Here is a 20776-nt window from a genome sequence, read left to right on the forward strand (position 1 = left end):
AAAGGAAAGTTTTCAACTTTGGCCAACTATAGGGTCACCATAAGTCAGAGTCAACTCAATGAAAATGGGTATTTTTTTTTTTTTTAAGGCAGCAGGGTGTATTCCTAAAATGTCAAAATCTATTGGAACTCCTATGACTGAGAAAATATATCAGACTGAAAATCTTTAAAGCTTTTGTTAATATATCCCAATGTCCCTATCTAAACTTTTCCAACCTTGGTGCTGTGGTTTGGGCCAATGTATCATCATTCAACTTGTTTTCTCTCCCATCAGGAAGAGGAAAATGAAGAACAAGATTCCTGTACATCTTCTTACATCTACAACACATTATTTAAAGAACTTTAGAATGTTTGAAATCAAATGAATATACAGGTTCTACTGTAGTATTAAAAATGTTCTGAGTCCATATTATTGATCTCACAATCAATTTTCATCTTCCACTAGATGTGATTCAAGCATTGTAAAGCTTTCTGGAGACATTCACTTCATCAGGCATGAGTACCGTCAGATTGAGAAATCAATTCAAGAGCTTGTGTCTGCCCTGGGAACTGTTTCTAAGAACTTGGATATGAAGGTAACTGAAAACAGATGAAACTCTTAAATTATGCATTACTGCCAGAAGTAAGATCATTATATCTTATCAAAATACCTATTCAAGTGATAACTATTTTAAATAGCTGTTTTTCAAAGGGTTCAAATATGGCAGCTCATACATATACACCATGAGAATGGTCAGTCCAATCAACAAATATTTAAAAAGTGCATCCTATGTTCCAACATAGCCACACATTTAAGTATATGGTACTTGATTCCATCGTTGCCATTAGTTGCTTATTCTCTGGGTTCCCTTCAAAGACTGGAGAAACAGGGATTATAAGCGAAAGTATTTCCCATGGAAATAATTGTTATTAAAGGTCCAACATAAGGTGAGTTGATCATTAACATCACTGCTTAAAACCCTGCAATGGGTTATGTCTCCTACAAAATAATATACACATATTTGGGCCTGGCTTTAAATGCTTTCCATACTAGACCCCTGCTTATCTCTTCAGCTCATCCCTTAGCTTCCAGACTTACCCTTTATGCCCAGTAGTAACTGAACTCCCCATTTACACCAAGGTATTTTTACTGCATATCCTCCACCTTCTCCAGGCTCTTTTCTGCCTGAAATGTCTTTCTCCTCTTTCTCATCCTCCCAGACAATGGTTTAACTAAAATGGAGCCCAGTGCAAAATCTTCTCTGCCCCACTTCATCATATATCCTTCATTAAACAAACACCTCTCTCAAGTCATTATGATCACAGCAAAGCAGAGATCCTTTGGGACCTGGGGGATAAGAAGTTTTGTTTTTATTTGGTGGTGGGAGCCAGTCTCCCAAGAGCAGAAGGTGTGACAGGGAGGCAATTTACTCCAGTTCCACCCAGGTTCCCTTGCCCACCCTCCTGCCCACCCATCTAATTAGTCTAAAAGAATTTTGTTGTTGTTGTTGTTGTTGTTGATTCTCTTAGTTTTTCAAGGTACTCTAGCCCTGGTGGCACAATGGTTAAGTACTTGGCTGCTAACTGAAAGATCAATGGTTCAAACCCACCAGTTGCTCTGAGGGATAAAGATGTGGCAGTCTGCTTCCATAAAGATTACAGCCTTGCAAACCCTATGGAGAGGTTATACTCTGTCCTATAGGGTTGCAATGAGTCAGAATCGACTCCATGGCAGTGGGTTTAATCACAACAACAACAAATTATGACAATTTTATTTCTGGTTTTCTGATTTAAAACCCCATCACTTTCTTTTCTCATGGTTGCTCAGAACTTCCACAACACTGTTAAATAAAAGTGGTCATAGAAGGCAGCCTGTCTGGTTCTGGATTATACCAAGAATGTCTCTATTGTTTGATGTTCACTGTTGGTTTGATATACATTATTTTTAATCATGTTGAGGACATTTCCATTGATTCCTTCTTTACTTAATTTTTATCAGAACTAAACATTTAATTTTATCAAATGCCTTTTAGACATCAGTGCATACCCAAGTCACCATGCTGGTTGTTCTTTGATTTGGGTTTTTTGTTTTTCTACTTCTTTGGTGTTCTAATGTGCTGTGGAAACACATTTCCTAATACTGAAACAGTCTTATATTTCTCTAATGAAATCTTTACAGTCATTGGGTAATTCAGTATTTCATTTTGTACCTAAGTTCAAAAATGAAAGGGTGAAAATGGACTATAGTTCTCTCCCTGCTTAGTTTTTTTTTTTTTTAAGGTGATATATAAATTTGGTTCAAAACCCAAAACTACATCAAGAAAATATACCCTGAGAACTCTCACCCCCATCCCTGTCACCATCATATTCTCTCATACCCCTCACACGTAATCATTTTTATTCATCTGTTGTGGATCTTTTCCATACGTCTTTATGCAGGAATAAGCAAATACATGTTCTCATTTCCCTTCAATAAACAAAAGATAGCATACTACATATATTGCTATACACTTTGCTTTTTTTCCTTTAACTAGACAAATATGTCCTGGAAATCTTTGCATATCAGTATGTACTGCATACCCTTCCTCTGTACGACTATATAGTAATTCATTTTATCAGTCTCTTATAGATGGACATTCCAAGTTTTCGCTCTCTCAAACAATGCTACAATGAATAACTTTGCACGTTTGTCATTTTGTATACTCATAGCGATATGTGTACAATGAACAACCAGACATGGGATTATTGGGTGAAAGGGTACATGTGTTTGTTATTCTGACAGATCTTACCAAATTGCTCTCCATAAGGCTTTTACCATATTGCACACCCACCAGCAATATGTTTGTTGATGTTGTTAGGTGCCATTGAGTCAGTTTCAAATCATAGTGACTCTATGTACAACAGAACGATACATTGCCCAGTCCTGAGCCATCCTCACAATCGTTGTTATGCTTGAGCCCGTTGTTGCAGCCACTGTGTCAGTCTATCTCATTGAGGGTCTTTCTCTTTTTTGCTGACCTTCTACTCTACCAAGCATGCTGTCCTTCTCCAGGGACTGGTCCCTCCTGATAAATTGTCCAAAGTATGTGAGACGAAGTCTCACCATCCTTTTTACTAAGGAGCATTCTGGCTGTGCTTCTTCCAATATAGATTATTGTTTGTTCTTCTGGTGGTCCACGGTGTATATTCAATGTTCTTCCTGTGATTAGATTGGGCCCATTTAGATAATCCAGGATAATATCCCTATCTTACAGTCTGTAATCTAAGTCCCTTTTGCCACATAGTATAATATTTTCATCAGTTCCAGGGTATCTTTGTAGGGCCAGTCTGCTAACATAGTTTAACAGTGTCCTCATTCTACTTTCCTTTGGTGAGGTTTGTTAGTCTCTTTTTAACTTCATAAAATGAATTGTTATCTTGCATAGCTTCATTCTTTCTTGTATAATTATGGAAACATTTAATGTCATATTTACCTCTGATTATAAATTTGGCTGTGTCCTTTTGACATGTAACGTTCTCATTATCATTATTTTCTAAGTAAATTGTAATTACAGTGTTGGTTTACAAATTTGACACCTATGTTTTTCTGGATCCTTTGAGAAACAAATGCCAGAACAGAATTAAATATGCAAGAGATTTATTGAAGGAAAAACATGTGAGGAAAAAATAAGGAGGGAGTTGGAGGAGGTATGGAGAGCCTTCCGACTATCACATAGGCCTGCCTTCTGTGAAAAAGATGGGGAAGGAAGGTCTGAGACTGCGGTACCATCCTAAGAAACTTACATCAAGTTCCTTGGCCATCAGAGGGATACTACTCTGACCTTAGGTGGGAGCAGCGCTTGGGGTGCATGGCCTCAGCACACGGTGGTGGGTTTTGAGCACAGCAGTCAGGGCTCTTGGCCAGTTGCGTTCCCCACAGCAGGAGATCTGAGAGATGCCTTTCCATGGCCACGGCAACACTAGAATTAAAAGAGTACTTTTTTTTTTACTGACGTGATTGGATTTTCGTTTCATTATTAATTTCTATCTTTAGTGCTGCAATTCTGCATCATTTTTCAATTTTTTTTTTTTTGTCTTCTTTTTACCTAAAGGAAATTCCTCAGTGTTTCTGGCAATATGAAAGGCACTCTTATCCTAGTTTCCAAAACTGGAACTTGTCTTTTCTAGTCCTCATGTGCCCTAAATCATTTCATTTGGAATTCTCTTGTGCTCATGTCTGAATCCTACCTGGAAATCCCTGAGGCCAAATTTTAGACCAGTCAGGTGTGTTTTCATCAGAGCCTAAATTGTGCATTTAAACATTTATTTCATAAGTATTTGTTGAGTATTTTACCGTGGGTCACCTAATATTCACTGAGGGAGTGTTGAATAAGAGAGCTTACAGTATACCTGGGGAGACAGAAAGTAAAGAAATAATCAAATTAATAAACAAACTAATGCCTGTAGTAGTGTTCATTAAATCAGTCGATAGCCCGTTAGCAAAAAGAGTATTATAAACAGCGAAATGAAATATTCCCTACAATTCATTCTGTTGGGATAGTTCTAAAATATTGCTTCATACTCATTGGAAAAACATCATTTTTAAATGCAAGCTTGCTTTGGTTCAGGTCTGTTTCCTGGCTCCTTTAGGCGTAAAGTGTAATTTAATAAGTGCTAATGGTGTTTTTTTTTTTTTTTAATGGTGGTATTGTTCATGCAAAAAAAGCTCCCTCTTGCACTTTCATCAGGTAATGCAGCTCTTAGGAAAAATAGAGGCTTCCAGTTCTGTGCAAACTTCAAATTTAAAGATGGTCCAGGGGGATTATCGCCATGAAATGAACCTTTTGGAGTTCAAGTAAGTGAATGGAAGATTTTTAATTCTGTTAAGTACATTCCAAATAGATTAGTCTAATGAAAGCATTGGCATTAAATGATAACCTATCCCAGGAATCTGAACCTGACCAAGAAATAAAGCAGCACACTAAAGCAGAGAATAGTCTACACTAAAGTAACTTATGCAATATTCATAATAAAAGAAATATGAATATTAATTTTATCATTTTCTTTGCATAATATCTCAACTGAATTGACATACTCACTCTGATCCTTCCTCTATAGTAATTTTAATTTATCGGAAATTGTATACTAAATTGCTGGAATATAAAACACTATTGAATATAAACGTAACCCCAAGATTACTAAAAAAAAAATTTTTTAAATAATTTAGATTTATAAGCTTTTCTTTTAAGATTTTTTCAAATATCCTCCACTCATTTCTTTACATAATCTGTATTGATACTGGTCTCTATCCCATCTTAAACCGTTTCCCCTACTCCTTAGAGAAAGAGGGGCCCTGGTGGCACAGAGGTTAAGCGCTCTGCTGCTAACTAAAAGGTCTGCAATTCAAATCCACCAGCGGCTCCTTGGGAACCCTATGGGGCAGTTCTACACTGTCCTGTAGGGTCGCTATGAGTTGGAATCAACTCAGCAGCAATGGATTTGGGTTTTTTGGTTATAGAGAAAGCAGTAAAGGGAACAAAGCTTCACAAATATTCAGTTTATTGGCCTCCTTATTCTTGAATCCTTTCCTCTTGTTTTAAATGATCCCCATTTCCCAGGGTCATGATGAAGGAAGAAGAAAATTCTAGTCACTTGAATGATACTTTCTTACTGCCCCTTCAACCCTTGCTCTTTTTCCTCCCTGTCCCACACCACTGGGGTTTAATGCGTTGGTCAAATCCAATATTCTGATGATACTCTGCTTGCTTTATTGTCCCCTTTGTTGTTTTTATGTCTACCATATTTTATTAACTAAGTGCCATTGACTTTAAGATATACCATTATTTTTTGTATCTCCAGGTCACATGCCAATTTCATATATGTTAAGATGGGGGATGTGTGTGTCCTAGAAATTAAAAAAAAAAAAAAAGCCATCACCAAAACTTAGAGAAGAATAAGTAGACTGAGTAAACAGAAAATACCTACTTTATTCATACTCTAAGAAAAGTATTACTAGGTTCTTACATTCTAGCATAATGAGGGTACTCAGCAAATACCTGTATGGTGGTTGATCTAATCCCTTTATTTTGGGATAAGATAAAGGAAAGTGTCCAAAACAAACCCAAACAAAGAAAAAAAAAAAAAACAGAAGTAGAAAAATAAACTGTTTCTGGAAACAATTTAAAAACCAATCTTGTAGGGAAGGGATGAAATTTATAATTTGGAAGGGAAGACTGGTTTAAAGGGATAAGGTATCTTGTTAACAAGTGGAATGAGGAAGAAAGGAGATGTTTGATCTAGGGCTGAATGTTTCATTGATGATACTGCATACTTTTTCCATCTTTGATATCATGGGAAATTGAAAATAGAAGTGTCATCTAAACAGCTAAATATGAATCTGGACACTTTTGTAATAGTGGAAACTTGCATCTTTTTCTCCTTTTAAATAATGAAGTCCAAAATTTCATTAGTAATATAGTAGGTAACATTGGATCTGTAAGTTAGATTTTTACCCAGGCACATACTTATGAACTCTAATAATTCAATTATATGACGATTTTTCATTTACATTTTCTCCATCATATTTTTAATTAAAAAGTAATATGCATTCCAACAAACAAACAAAGATGAAAAAGAGGTCCCTATCCCAGCTTCCTAGCCAGGAATGTATTCTTCCATACTTTCATCTTTGTTCATATAAGCATACAACAGAAAAAAGTGTTTTTAAAATAAATTACTCAATAATTTGTTTTTTTTTTTTGCAGTACATCCTAGATATCTCTCTAGATCAGTGAATATTATTCTAACATTATTTTAACAGCTGTATAGTATTCTAACTTACAGATATGCCATAATTAATTCAACAATGTATGTTTTTGCTGAATAGATTATTTCCAGTTTATGTCCACCGCAAATAATTTCGTAATAATAATTCTTGTGTGTATATTCTTAGGTATCCTTAGATACTGTTACTTTTGTTTCTATAGGCAAGATTCCTGGGTTAAAGGGGATAAGTATTTATTAATTTTCATAAATAATTTCTAAAAGTGTAGCAATTTACACTCCTACAAGAAATGTATCTGAAGACCTTTGTCTACATTCTTGCTGGCACTGGATCTTTCCTTTTAATAGTTGCCATTGAAAAATGAAAAATAACATTTCGTTTTAATTTGCATTCCCTTCGTCATTTGAATTTCCTTTCCTATGAATTGCCTGTTCTTATCATTTGTCAAATATTGCACTGGTATTTTTATCATTTTCTTATCAGTTTGTAGGATTCTTTCGCATTAGGGATATTAACCCTTTGACTGGGATATATATTGCAAATATATATATATATATATATATATATATATATATATATATATTTTGCTCAAAGAGGAAGTAAGGGATTTAAAGCTCTCTCAAAAAAAAAATTTTTTTTGTTTTTAGTTCTCTTTCAATAAGAGCAGTCTGTTTTTACCTGTATATTGGATTTAAGCTTTTAGCAAAGTTGCCTCAAACAACAATAAGAAAAAAATTTTCCACAATTAAAAAAAATTGTATATAAATTATTGCTAATGGTAGGATATTGAGATACACATAAATTTTTAAAAAGGTCAATGGGGTATAGATTTCCTTTTTTTTTTTTTTTTTAAGAAAGAGCTGCTGAGACTAGAGGGATTAACTTTTAAGTAAAAGCATTTTAATAACATGAAAGGGTAAGCTTAATTGAGAAATTTTCCTGTTTAAAAACTTTTAAAAATTTGAGTGTAATGTTCTACTAAACTTACATTTTATATTGAACTTAAAAGCCATAGTACTGTCTGGGGTTTTCTAGTGAATTCCTGAGATTTTGGCACTTGTCGTTGGATCTGACAAAGGAGACAAACAGTTGTCATCTGAGCCCTGCATTGAGCCTCCTCCTTCCAGAAGGGTCTTAGTCAGATGTTCAGCTAAGTAATGTCCTAAGCCAAAAACATAGTGCTTTTATGGCAAGAATCTTGGCCATCACGAAATACAGTCATCTTTCTACAAGGGTTTGGCAGGGGCACACCTGCCAGTCACTCCCCAGATAGCTCTTGTTGCTAAGCCTGTTTAACAGTGATTCATAAGAAAAGAACAAGTGTTTGAGGTAATGAAGCAATGAAGCAAATGCATGGACTCAAATCTTACCATAATCTTTGTAAACTTTGTGTATGTGTGTTAAACCCAAGTGTGTTAGATTCCATCAAATCGGTTCCAACTCACAGTAACCTTAAGCACAGCAGAACAAAACACTGTCTTGTCCTGTACCATCTTCACATTCCTTACTATGTTTGAGCCCATTGCTGCAGCTGCTGTGTCAATCCATTTCATTGAGGATCTTCCTCTTTTTTGCTGACCCTCTACATTTACTAACCATGATGTTCTTCTCTAAGGACTGGTCCCTCCTGATAACATGTCCAAAGTACGTGGGATGAAGTCTCGCCATCCTCACTTCTAGGGAGCATCCTGGCTGTACTTCTTCCACAACAGATTTGTTCATTCTTTTGGCAGTCAATGGTATAGTCAGTATTCTTCACCAGCACCATAATTCAAATGCATCAATTCTTATTCAGTCTTCCTTATTCATTGCTAAGCTTTCACATAAAAATGTTACCACAGATTTTCCCGGCGGAGCCAAGATGGCGGACTAGGCAAACGCTACCTCGGATCCCTCTTACAACAAAGACTCGGAAAAACAAGTGAATCGATCACATACATAACAATCTACGAACCCTGAACAACAAACACAGATTTAGAGATGGAGAACGAACTAATACGGGGAAGCAGTGATTGTTTTCAGAGTCTGGAGCCAGCGTACCAGTCAGGTACGGCACAAGCACAGAGAGCTGCTCCACCCCCCTGAACTAACCCCGGGAGGGGGACCAGCCGGTTCCGCGGGCGGCGTGGGACGCAGCCAGTAGGAGAAGTCCCCGGGAGGCAGTGACTGGTCTTGGAACGGGGAGAGCAGCATCCCAGCCAGGGAACCAACCCACCGGGATTTGGACTGGACGCAAGTACGGCATAAACACGGAGCGCTGCTCCACCCCCCTGAACTAACCCCGGGAAGGGGCCCAGCCAGGTCGCGAGGGCGGCGTGGGACGCAGCCGATAGGAGAAGTCCCCGGGGAGGCAGCGACTGGTATTGGAGCAGGGAGAACAGCGTCCCAGCCAGGACACTCGGTCACGGCACAAGCATGGGGAGCTGCTCCACCCACCTGAACTAACCCTGGGAGGAGGCCCAACTAGTTCGCGGAGGCGGCATGGCAACGCGGCTGGAGGGACGAGAAGTCCCCGGGAGGCAGCGACTGATTTTGGAGTCGAGAGTGCACCGTCCCAGTGGGGGAGCCTTGACGCTGGGCGTGGGGCTGGAAGCGGAGTATCTGACCGTGACTCCAGCGGGACAGACCCCCCGGGGGCAATCTCCACACAGCCAGCACACATAGGCGATGCGCCCCGTGGGAATCTCAGATATAATAGTCATTCCAAGCAAGACAAGCAACTCTGGCTATATTCTGAGGTGCTACTCTCCTATCTCTCTGTTCCCTCCCCCACCCTCCCCAGGTGGCTTCATTAACATCTGAATAGCCTGAGCCAGAGGGAGAACTCTGATAGGGATCTGACTGCAGTTTTTTTTTAGCGGATTTTCTGGAAAAACTAGTTTCCCAGTGATGGCTCGGAGACAACAATCCATATCAAACCACTTAAAGAAGCAGACCATGACAGCTTCTCCAACCCCCCAAACAAAAGAATCAAAATCTTTCCCAAATGAAGGTACAATCCTGGAATTATCAGATACAGAATATAAAAAACTAATTTACAGAATGCTTAAAGATATCACAAATGAAATTAGGATAACTGCACAAAAAGCCAAGGAACACACTGATAAAACTGTTGAAGAACTCAAAAAGATTATTCAAGAACATAGTGGAAAAATTAATAAGTTGCAAGAATCCATAGAGAGACAACATGTAGAAATCCAAAAGATTAGCAATAAAATTACAGAATTAGACAACGCAATAGGAAGTCAGAGGAGCAGACTCGAGCAATTAGAATGCAGACTGGGACATCTGGAGGACCAGGGAATCAACACCAACATAGCTGAAAAAAAATCAGATAAAAGAATTAAAAAAAAATGAAGAAACCCTAAGAATCATGTGGGACTCTATCAAGAAGGATAACCTGCGGGTGATTGGAATCCCAGAACAAGGAGGGGGGACAGAAAACACAGAGAAAATAGTTGAAGAACTCCTGACAGAAAACTTCCCTGACATCATGAAAGACGAAAGGATATCTATCCAAGATGCTCATCGAACCCCATTTAAGATTGATACAAAAAGAAAAACACCAAGACATATTATCATCAAACTCACCAAAACCAAAGATAAACAGAAAATTTTAAAAGCGGCCAGGGAGAAAAGAAAGGTTTCCTTCAAGGGAGAATCAATAAGAATATGTTCTGACTACTCAGCAGAAACCATGCAGGCAAGAAGGGAATGGGACGACATATACAGAACACTGAAGGAGAAAAACGGCCAGCCAAGGATCATATATCCAGCAAAACTCTCTCTGAAATATGAAGGCGAAATTAAGATATTTACAGACAAACACAAGTTTAGAGAATTTGCAAAAACCAAACCAAAGCTACAAGAAATACTAGAGGATATTGTTCGGTCAGAGAACCAATAATATCAGATATCAGCACAACACAAGGTCACAAAACAGAACATCCTGATATCAACTCAAATAGGGAAATCACAAAAACAAACAAATTAAGATTAATTAAAAAAAAAATACACATAACAGGGAATCATGGAAGTCAATAGGTAAAAGATCACAATAATCAAAAAGAGGGACTAAATACAGGAGGCATTGAACTGCCACATGGAGAGTGATACAAGGCGATATAGAACAATACAAGTTAGGTTTTTACTTAGAAAAATAGGGGTAAATAATAAGGTAACCACAAAAAGGTATAACAACTCTATAACTCAAGATAAAAGCCAAGAAAAACGTAACGACTCAACTAACATAAAGTCAAACACTAGGAAAATGAGGATCTCACAATTTACTAAGAAAAACGCCTCAGCACAAAAAAGTATGTGGAAAAATGAAATTGTCAACAACACACATAAAAAGGCATCAAAATGACAGCACTAAACACTTATTTATCTATAATTACGCTGAATGTAAATGGACTAAATGCACCAATAAAGAGACAGAGAGTCACAGACTGGATAAAGAAACACGATCCATCTATATGCTGCCTACAAGAGACACACCTTAGACTTAGAGACACAAACAAACTAAAACTCAAAGGATGGAAAAAAGTATATCAAGCAAACAATAAGCAAAAAAGAAGAGGAGTAGCAATATTAATTTCTGACAAAATAGACTTTAGACTTAAATTCACCACAAAGGATAAAGAAGGACACTATATAATGATAAAAGGGACAATTGATCAGGAAGACATAACCATATTAAATATTTATGCACCCAATGACAGGGCTGCAAGATACATAAATCAAATTTTAACAGAATTGAAAAGCGAGATAGATACCTCCACAATTATAGTAGGAGACTTCAACACACCACTTTCGGAGAAGGACAGGACATCCAGTAAGAAGCTCAACAGAGACACGGAAGATCTAATTACAACAATCAACCGACTTGACCTCATTGACTTATACAGAACTCTCCACCCAACTGCTGCAAAATATACTTTTTTTTCTAGCGCACATGGAACATTCTCTAGAATAGACCACATATTAGGTCATAAAACAAACCTTTGCAGAGTCCAAAACATCGAAATATTACAAAGCATCTTCTCAGACCACAAGGCAATAAAACTAGAGATCAATAACAGAAAAACTAGGGAAAAGAAATCAAATACTTGGAAAATGAACAATACCCTCCTGAAAAAAGACTGGGTTATAGAAGACATCAAGGAGGGAATAAGGAAATTCATAGAAAGCAACGAGAATGAAAATACTTCCTATCAAAACCTCTGGGACACAGCAAAAGCAGTGCTCAGAGGCCAATTTATATCAATAAATGCACACATACAAAAAGAAGAAAGAGCCAAAAGCAGAGAACTGTCCCTACAACTTGAACAAATAGAAACTGAGCAACAAAAGAATCCATCAGGCACCAGAAGAAAACAAATAATAAAAATTAGAGCTGAACTAAATGAATTAGAGAACAGAAAAACAATTGAAAGAATTAACAAAGCCAAAAGCTGGTTCTTTGAAAAAATTAACAAAATCGATAAACCATTGGCTAGACTGACTAAAGAAATACAGGAAAGGAAACAAATAACCCGAATAAGAAACGAGAAGGACCACATCACAACAGAACCAAATGAAATTAAAAGAATCATTTCAGATTATTATGAAAAATTGTACTCTAACAAATTTGAAAACCTAGAAGAAATGGATGAATTCCTGGAAAAACACTACCTACCTAAACTAACACATTCAGAAGTAGAACAACTAAATAGACCCATAACAAAACAAGAGATTGAAATGGTAATCAAAAAACTCCCAACAAAAAAAAGCCCTGGCCCGGACGGCTTCACTGCAGAGTTCTACCAAACTTTCAGAGAAGAGTTAACACCACTACTTCTGAAGGTATTTCAAAGCATAGAAAATGACGGAATACTACCCAACTCATTCTATGAAGCCACCATCTCCCTGATACCAAAACCAGGTAAAGACATTGCAAAAAAAGAAAATTATAGACCTATATCCCTCATGAACATTGATGCAAAAATCCTCAACAAAATTCTAGCCAATAGAATCCAACAACACATCAAAAAAATAATTCACCCTGATCAAGTGGGATTTATACCAGGTATGCAAGGCTGGTTTAATATCAGAAAAACCATTAATGTAATCCATCACATAAATAAAACAAAAGACAAAAACCACATGATCTTATCAATTGATGCAGAAAAGGCATTTGACAAAGTCCAACACTCATTTATGATAAAAACTCTTACCAAAATAGGAATTGAAGGAAAATTCCTCAACATAATAAAGGGCATCTATGCAAAGCCAACAGCCAATATCACTCTAAATGGAGAGAACCTGAAAGCATTTCCCTTGAGAACGGGAACCAGACAAGGATGCCCTTTATCACTGCTCTTATTCAACATCGTGCTGGAAGTCCTAGCCAGGGCAATTAGGCTAGACAAAGAAATAAAAGGTATCCGGATTGGCCAGGAAGAAGTAAAGTTATCACTATTTGCAGATGACATGATTATATACACAGAAAACCCTAAGGAATCCTCCAGAAAACTACTGAAACTAATAGAAGAGTTTGGCAGAGTCTCAGGTTATAAAATAAACATACAAAAATCACTTGGATTCCTCTACATCAACAAAAAGAACACCGAAGAGGGAATCACCAAATCAATACCATTCACAGTAGCCCCCAAGAAGATAAGATACTTAGGAATAAATCTTACCAAGGATGTAAAAGACCTATACAAAGAAAACTACAAAGCTCTACTACAAGAAATTCAAAAGGACATACTTAAGTGGAAAAACATACCTTGCTCATGGATAGGAAGACTTAACATAGTAAAAATGTCTATTCTACCAAAAGCCATCTATACATTTAACACACTTCCGATCCAAATTCCAATGTCATATTTTAAGGGGATAGAGAAACAAATCACCAATTTCATATGGAAGGGAAAGAAGCCCCAGATAAGCAAAGCACTACTGAAAAAGAAGAAGAAAGTGGGAGGCCTCACTTTACCTGATTTCAGAACCTATTATACAGCCACAGTAGTCAAAACAGCCTGGTACTGGTACAACAACAGGCACATAGACCAATGGCACAGAATTGAGAACCCAGACATAGATCCATCCACGTATGAGCAGCTAATATTTGACAAAGGACCAGTGTCAATTAATTGGGGAAAAGAAAGCCTTTTTAACAAATGGTGCTGGCATAACTGGATATTCATTTGCAAAAAAATGAAACAGGACCCATACCTTACACCATGCACAAAAACTAACTCCAAGTGGATCAAAGACCTAAACATAAAGACTAAAACGATAAAGATCATGGAAGAAGAAATTGGGACAACCCTAGGAGCCCTAATACAAGGTATAAACAGAATACAAAACATTACCAAAAATGATGAAGAGAAACCAGATAACTGGGAGCTCCTAAAAATCAAACACCGATGCTCATCTAAAGACTTCTCCAAAAGAGTAAAAAGACCACCTACAGACTGGGAAAGAATTTTCAGCTATGACATCTCCGACCAGCGCCTGATCTCTAAAATCTACATGATTCTGTCAAAACTCAACCACAAAAAGACAAACAACCCAATCAAAAAGTGGGCAAAGGATATGAACACACATTTCACTAAAGAAGATATTCAGGCAGCCAACAGATACATGAGGAAATGCTCACGATCATTAGCCATTAGAGAAATGCAAATTAAAACTACGATGAGATTCCATCTCACACCGGCAAGGCTGGCATTAATCCAAAAAACACAAAATAATAAATGTTGGAGAGGCTGCGGAGAGATTGGAACTCTCATACACTGCTGGTGGGAATGTAAAATGGTACAACCACTTTGGAAATCTATCTGGCGTTATCTTAAACAGTTAGAAATAGAACTACCATACAACCCAAAAATCCCACTCCTAGGAATATACCCTAGAGATACAAGAGCCTTCAAACAGACAGATATATGCACACCCATGTTTATTGCAGCTCTGTTTACAATAGCAAAAAGTTGGAAGCAACCAAGGTGTCCATCAACGGATGAATGGGTAAATAAATTATGGTATATTCACACAATGCAATACTACGCATCGATAAAGAACAGTGACGAATCTCTGAAACATTTCATAACATGGAGGAACCTAGAAGGCATTATGCTGAGCGAAATTAGTCAGAGGCAAAAGGACAAATATTGTATAAGACCACTATTATAAGATCTTGAGAAATAGTAAACCTGAGAAGAACACATACTTTTGTGGTTACGAGGAGGGGAGGGAGGGAGGGTGGGAGAGGGTTTTTTATTGATTAATCAGTAGATAAGAACTGCTTTAGGTGAAGGGAAAGACAACACTCAATACATGGAAGGTCAGCTCAATTGGACTGAACCAAAAGCAGAGAAGTTTCCGGGATAAAATGAATGCTTCAAAGGTCAGCGGAGCAAGCGCGGGGGTCTGGGGAACATGGTTTGCGGGGATTCTAAGTCAATTGGCAAAATAATTCTATTATGAAATCATTCTGCATCCCACTTTGAAATGTGGCGTCTGGGGTCTTAAATGCTAACAAGCAGCCATCTAAGATGCAGCAATTGGTCTGAACCCACCTGGAGCAAAGGAAAATGAAGAACACCAAGGACACACGACAACTAAGAGCCCAAGAGACAGAAAGGGCCACATGAACCAGAGACCTACATCATCCTGAGACCAGAAGAACTAGTTGGTGCCTGGCCACAATCGATGACTGCCCTGACAGGGAGCACAGCAGAGGACCCTTGAGGGAGCAGGAGATTAGTGGGACACAGACCCCAAATTCTCATAAAAAGACCAAACTTAATGGTCTGACTGAGAATAGAGGAATCCCGGGAGCCATGGTCCCCAGACCTTCTGTTGGCACAGGACAGGAACCATCCCCGAAGACAACTCATCAGAAATGAAAGGGACTGGTCAGCGGGTGGGAGAGAGACGCTGATGAAGAGTGAGCTAATTATATCAGGTGGACACTTGAGAGTGTGTTGGCAACTCTTGTCTGGAGGGGGGATGGGAGGATAGAGAGAGAGAGAAGCCGGCAAAATTGTCACGAAAGGAGAGACTGAAAGGGCTGACTCAAGAGGGGGAGAGCAAGTGGGAGTAGGGAGTGAGATGTATGTAAACTTATATGTGACAGACTGATTGGATTTGTAAACGTTCACTTGAAGCTTAATAAAGGTTAATAAAAAAAAAAAAAATGTTACCACAGTAGAAACTTACAAACTCTGCCCAAGGCAAGGACGTATTCATTCACCATTGTATCTTCGGTAACCAGCACATTCAGAAACAAATGAATTGAGGCTGAATGAATGAATGCATGATTTTTGAGCACCTACAATATGCAAACTGTGTTTTAGAATATCCGAAGACATGATTCTAGCTGCATGTAGTTAGTTACATAAATAAGTAAAAAGCTGAACACAGGTAAACATTAAAACAGTGTTAATATATCAGTAGGCAGTAATAATAAATATGGAAAATGCCTACCTAACACTAGGTGCGCAAGATGCACCCTGTCTTAGTTATCTAGTGCTGATATAACAGAAATACCACAAACAGATGGCTTTAACAAAGTGAAATTTATTCTCTCACAGTCTAACAGGCTACAAGTCCAAATTCAGGGCATCAGCTCCAGGGGCAGGCTTTTCCTTTCTGTCAGCTCTGGAGGAAGGTCCTTGTCATCCATCTTCTCTGGTTGAGGAGCTTCACAGGTGCAGGGACCTGGGTCCAAAGGACACACTCTGCTCCTGGTGCTGCTTTCTTGGTGGCATGATCTCCCCATGTCTCTCTGCTCACTTCTCTCTTTTATAGCTCTAAAGAGATTGGCCCAAGACACCATCCAATCTTGTAGATCTCATCAACGTAACTGCCACTAATCCATCTCATTAACGTCATAGTGACAGGATTCACAACAACAGAGAAATCACATCAGATGACAAAATGGTAGATAATCATACAATACTGGGAATCATGACCTAGCCAACCTGACACATTTTGGGGACACAATTCAACCCATGACATTCCACTCTTTGGCCCCCCAAAATTTATATCCTTGCCACATATAAAACACATTCACTCCATTGTATCATAGCAAAGGTCTTAAATCAACTCCAAGTCCAAAATCCAAAAATTTCTCATCTGTGAAATCTGAAATACAAGTTATCTGCTTCTAAATGCAATTGTGTAATAGGCACAAGCTAGATATTTCCATTACAAATGGGAGAAAAATCAGAAAAAAGAATGAAGAAATATGAAGAAACCCTAAGAATGATGTGGGATACAATCAAAAGCAAAAATTTGCAAGTGATCAGAGTTCCAGAACAGTGGGAGAAACCAGAAAACACAGAGAGGATCACTGAAGAATTGCTGACAGAAAACTTCCCTAATATCATGAAAAATGAAAAGCTGACAATCCAAGAAGCTCGATGAATCCCATATAGGATAGACCCAAAAAGAAAATCACCAAAGCATATCATAATCACACTCACTAAAATCAAAGACAAAGAAAGAACCCTGAGAGCAGCTCAAGAAAAATGAAAAGTCACATACAGAGGAGAAACAATAAGACTAAGCTCTGATTATTTGGCAGAAACCACGCAGGCAAGAAGGCAATGGGATGACATATAAAACCTTGAAAGAAAAAAAAATTGCCAACCAAGAATAATATATCCTGTAAAACTCTTGTTCAAATATGATGGTGAAATTAGGACATTTTCAGATAAACAGAATTAAGGGACTATGTAAAAACCAAACCAAACTTACAAGAGTTATTAAAGGGAGTCCTTCAGTTTGAGAACAAACAACAACAGAGAACAGCCAGAATCTAGGAAACAAGACCACACCAGCCAGATACCAACCTAGGAAATGAACTCTCAAGAATTAATCAAAACTAAAAAATTTACAACAGGTAACCAGAAAGGTTAATCTGTAAATGACAACAATGTCTGAACAACAAAAGAGAGAGTAAATGGTGTAGGTATAGAACTTTCTAATGGTGAAGACTGCAAGGCAATACCAAGTAATTAAAGACTGGTTCAAACTTAGGAAGATAAGGGTAAATTTCAAGGTAACCACAAAGAAAGTTAACAAACCTACTCATCAAAATGAAGAAGAAAAACATAAAGCCTCAGTAAACACAAAATCTACAAAAACAAAGAAATGAAAAAAAAAAAAGAAAGAAAGAAATCCACAAACAAAAGGAATTTAGCACAGGAGAGTAAGAGGAACAAAGAAAATGTCAGCAAAAAAAAAAAACCTCTACGAAATGACAGCAAGAAACTCACACCTATCAATAATTACACTGAACATAAATGGCTTAAATGCACCCATAAAGAGACAGAGAATAACAGAATGGATAAAAAAAAAAAAAACAGGATCCATCAATATGCTGTCTACAAGAGACACACCTTAGAAACAAAGACATCAATTTATTAAAAATCAAAGGATGGAAAAAGCATATCAAGCAAACAGCTACCAAAAAAGAACAGGAGTAGCTATACTTATCTCAGATAAAATAGACTTTAAAACAAAATCCAGCATAAAACACAAAGAAGGGCATTATATAATGAACAAAGGGACAATCCATCATGAAGACATTACCATAAGAAATATCTACATATCCAATGAGAGCATTCCAAAAAATACAAAACAAACTCTAACAACACTGAAAACAGAAATTGATGGTTCCACAATTATAGTAGGATACTTCAACATGCCACTCTCAGTAAAGCACAGAACATATAGAAAGAAACTCAACAAAGATACAGAAGATCTAAAGGCCACAATCAGCCACCTTGACATCATAGACATATATAGAACACTCCACCTAACAGCAGCAAAGTACGCATTCTTTTCCAATGCATATGGAACATTCTACAGAATAGACCACATCTTAGGCCACAAAGCAACCATCGACAAAATCCAAAGCATTGAGATAATACAAAGTATCTTCTCTGATCACAATGCCATCAAAGTAGAAATTAACAACAGGAAGAGCAAGGAAAAAAAATCAATTACATGGAAACTGAATGACACCAGCTTTAAAACTACTGGGCAATAGAAGAAATCAAGGATGGAATAGAAAAATTCTTAGAATCAAATAAGAATGAAAACACATCATACCAAAACCTTTGGGACACGGCAAAGGCAGTGCTCAGAGGTCAATTTATTACAATCGATGTACATGTCAAAAAAAGAAGAAAGGGACAAAACCAAACGTTAACTAAACGACTTGAACAAATAGAAACAGAACAGCAAAGAAGCCCACAACCACAAGAAGGAAGGAAATAATAAAGATCAGAGCAGAAATACATGAAATAGAAAATAGAAAGAATCAACAAAACCAAAAGTTGGTTCTTTGGAAGCATCAACAATCAACAAACCACTGGCCAATTTGACAAAAGAAAAACAGGAGAGGATGCAAATAACCCAAATAAGAAATAAAATTGAGGATACTACAACAGACCCAAATGAGATAAAAAGAATCATAACAGAGTACTATGAAAAACTACACAAACTATACAATATAAATTTGAAAACCTAGAGAAAATGGGCAAGTTTCTAGAAACACACTACCTACCCAAACCAACACAAAATTATGTTGAAAATCTGAGCAGACCCATAACGAGAGAAGACACTGAAAAGATAAATAAAAACTCCCAACAACAACAATAAAAAAAAGCCCTGGCCCAGATGGCTTCACCAGAGAATTCTGCCAAGCATTCAAAGAAGAGCTTACACCAGTACTACTCAAACCATTCAAAATGTAGAAAATGAAGGGATACTTCTGAATTCATTCTATGGAGCCAGCATAAGCCTGATGCCAAAACCAGGCAGACAACACACAAAAAAGAAAATTACAGAACAATATCTCTCATGAACATAGATGCAAAAATTCTCAGCAAAATTCTAGCCAATAGAATTCAGCATTGTATCAAAAAATAATACACCACAACCAAGCTGGATTCACACCAGTTATGCAAGGACGGTTCAACATTAGAAAATCAGTCAACGTAGTCCACCACATAAATAAAAGAATCACATGATCATCTCAACTGAAACAGAAAAGGCATTTAACAAAGTCCAACACGAATTCCTGATACGAACTCTCCATAATACAGGTATAGGAAGGAAATTCCTCAACACAATAAAGGGCACCTATACAAAACCAGCAGCCAACATCTTTCTCAATGGAGAGAGGCTGAAAACATTCCCCTTGAGAAGAGGAAAACAAAGATGCCCTTTATCACCACCTTCTATATAACATTGTGCTGGAAGTCCTAGCTAGAGTAATAAGGCAAGAAAAAGAAATAAAGGGCATCCAAATTGGTAAATGAGAAGTAAAACTGTCCTTATTTGTGAATGATATGAATCTATAAATAGAAATGCCAAAAGACTCCACAAGAAAACTACTGGAAATAATAGAAAGATATAGCAGATTAGCAGGATACAAGATAAGCATACGAAAATCAGTTGGATTCCAACACACCAATAAAGAGAATGACTAAAAGGAAATCAGGAAAACAATACCATTTATAATAGGCCCTAAAAGAATAAAATACTTAGGAATAACTCTAACCAGCGATGTAAAAGACACATACAAAGAAAACTACTACACAACACTACTGCAAGAAACCGAAAGAGATCTACATAAATATAAAAACATACCATGCTCATGGATAGGTAGACTCAACATTGTGAAAATGAAAATTCTACCAAAGCAATCTACAAACAATGGAATTTTGATCCAAATACCAACAACATTCTTTAAAGAGATGAAAAAACTAATTATTAACTTTATATGGAAAGGGAAGAGGCCCTGGATAAGTCTCTTAGTTATCCAGTGCTGCTGTAACAAAAATACCACAAGTGGACGGCTTTAACAAAGTGAAGTTTTTTTTCCTCGCAGTAAAGTAGGCTAAAAGTCCAAATTCAGGGCGTCAGCTCCAGGGGAAGGCTTTGTCTCTCTGTCAGCCTTCTCATCAATCTTCCCCTGGACTATGAGTTTCTCTGCATAGGGACCCTGGATCCAAAGGACACACTCTGC

General features: G+C 37.4%; 1 protein-coding gene across 1 annotated transcript in view; it reads left to right on the forward strand.

Annotated features, from left to right (window-relative positions):
• Window positions 1–20776, forward strand: part of FAM81B (family with sequence similarity 81 member B) — a 115597-nt gene that overhangs the window by 82469 nt on the left and 12352 nt on the right. Inside the window, exons 7-8 of the mRNA XM_064279697.1 lie at window positions 445–574; window positions 4706–4812. Of these exons, the coding sequence (XP_064135767.1) occupies window positions 445–574; window positions 4706–4812 (237 nt within the window). The remainder of the gene's footprint in view (window positions 1–444; window positions 575–4705; window positions 4813–20776) is intronic.

This window comes from Loxodonta africana, chromosome 2, assembly GCF_030014295.1.
Source record: "Loxodonta africana isolate mLoxAfr1 chromosome 2, mLoxAfr1.hap2, whole genome shotgun sequence".
In the NCBI taxonomy this organism is placed as follows: domain Eukaryota; kingdom Metazoa; phylum Chordata; class Mammalia; order Proboscidea; family Elephantidae; genus Loxodonta; species Loxodonta africana.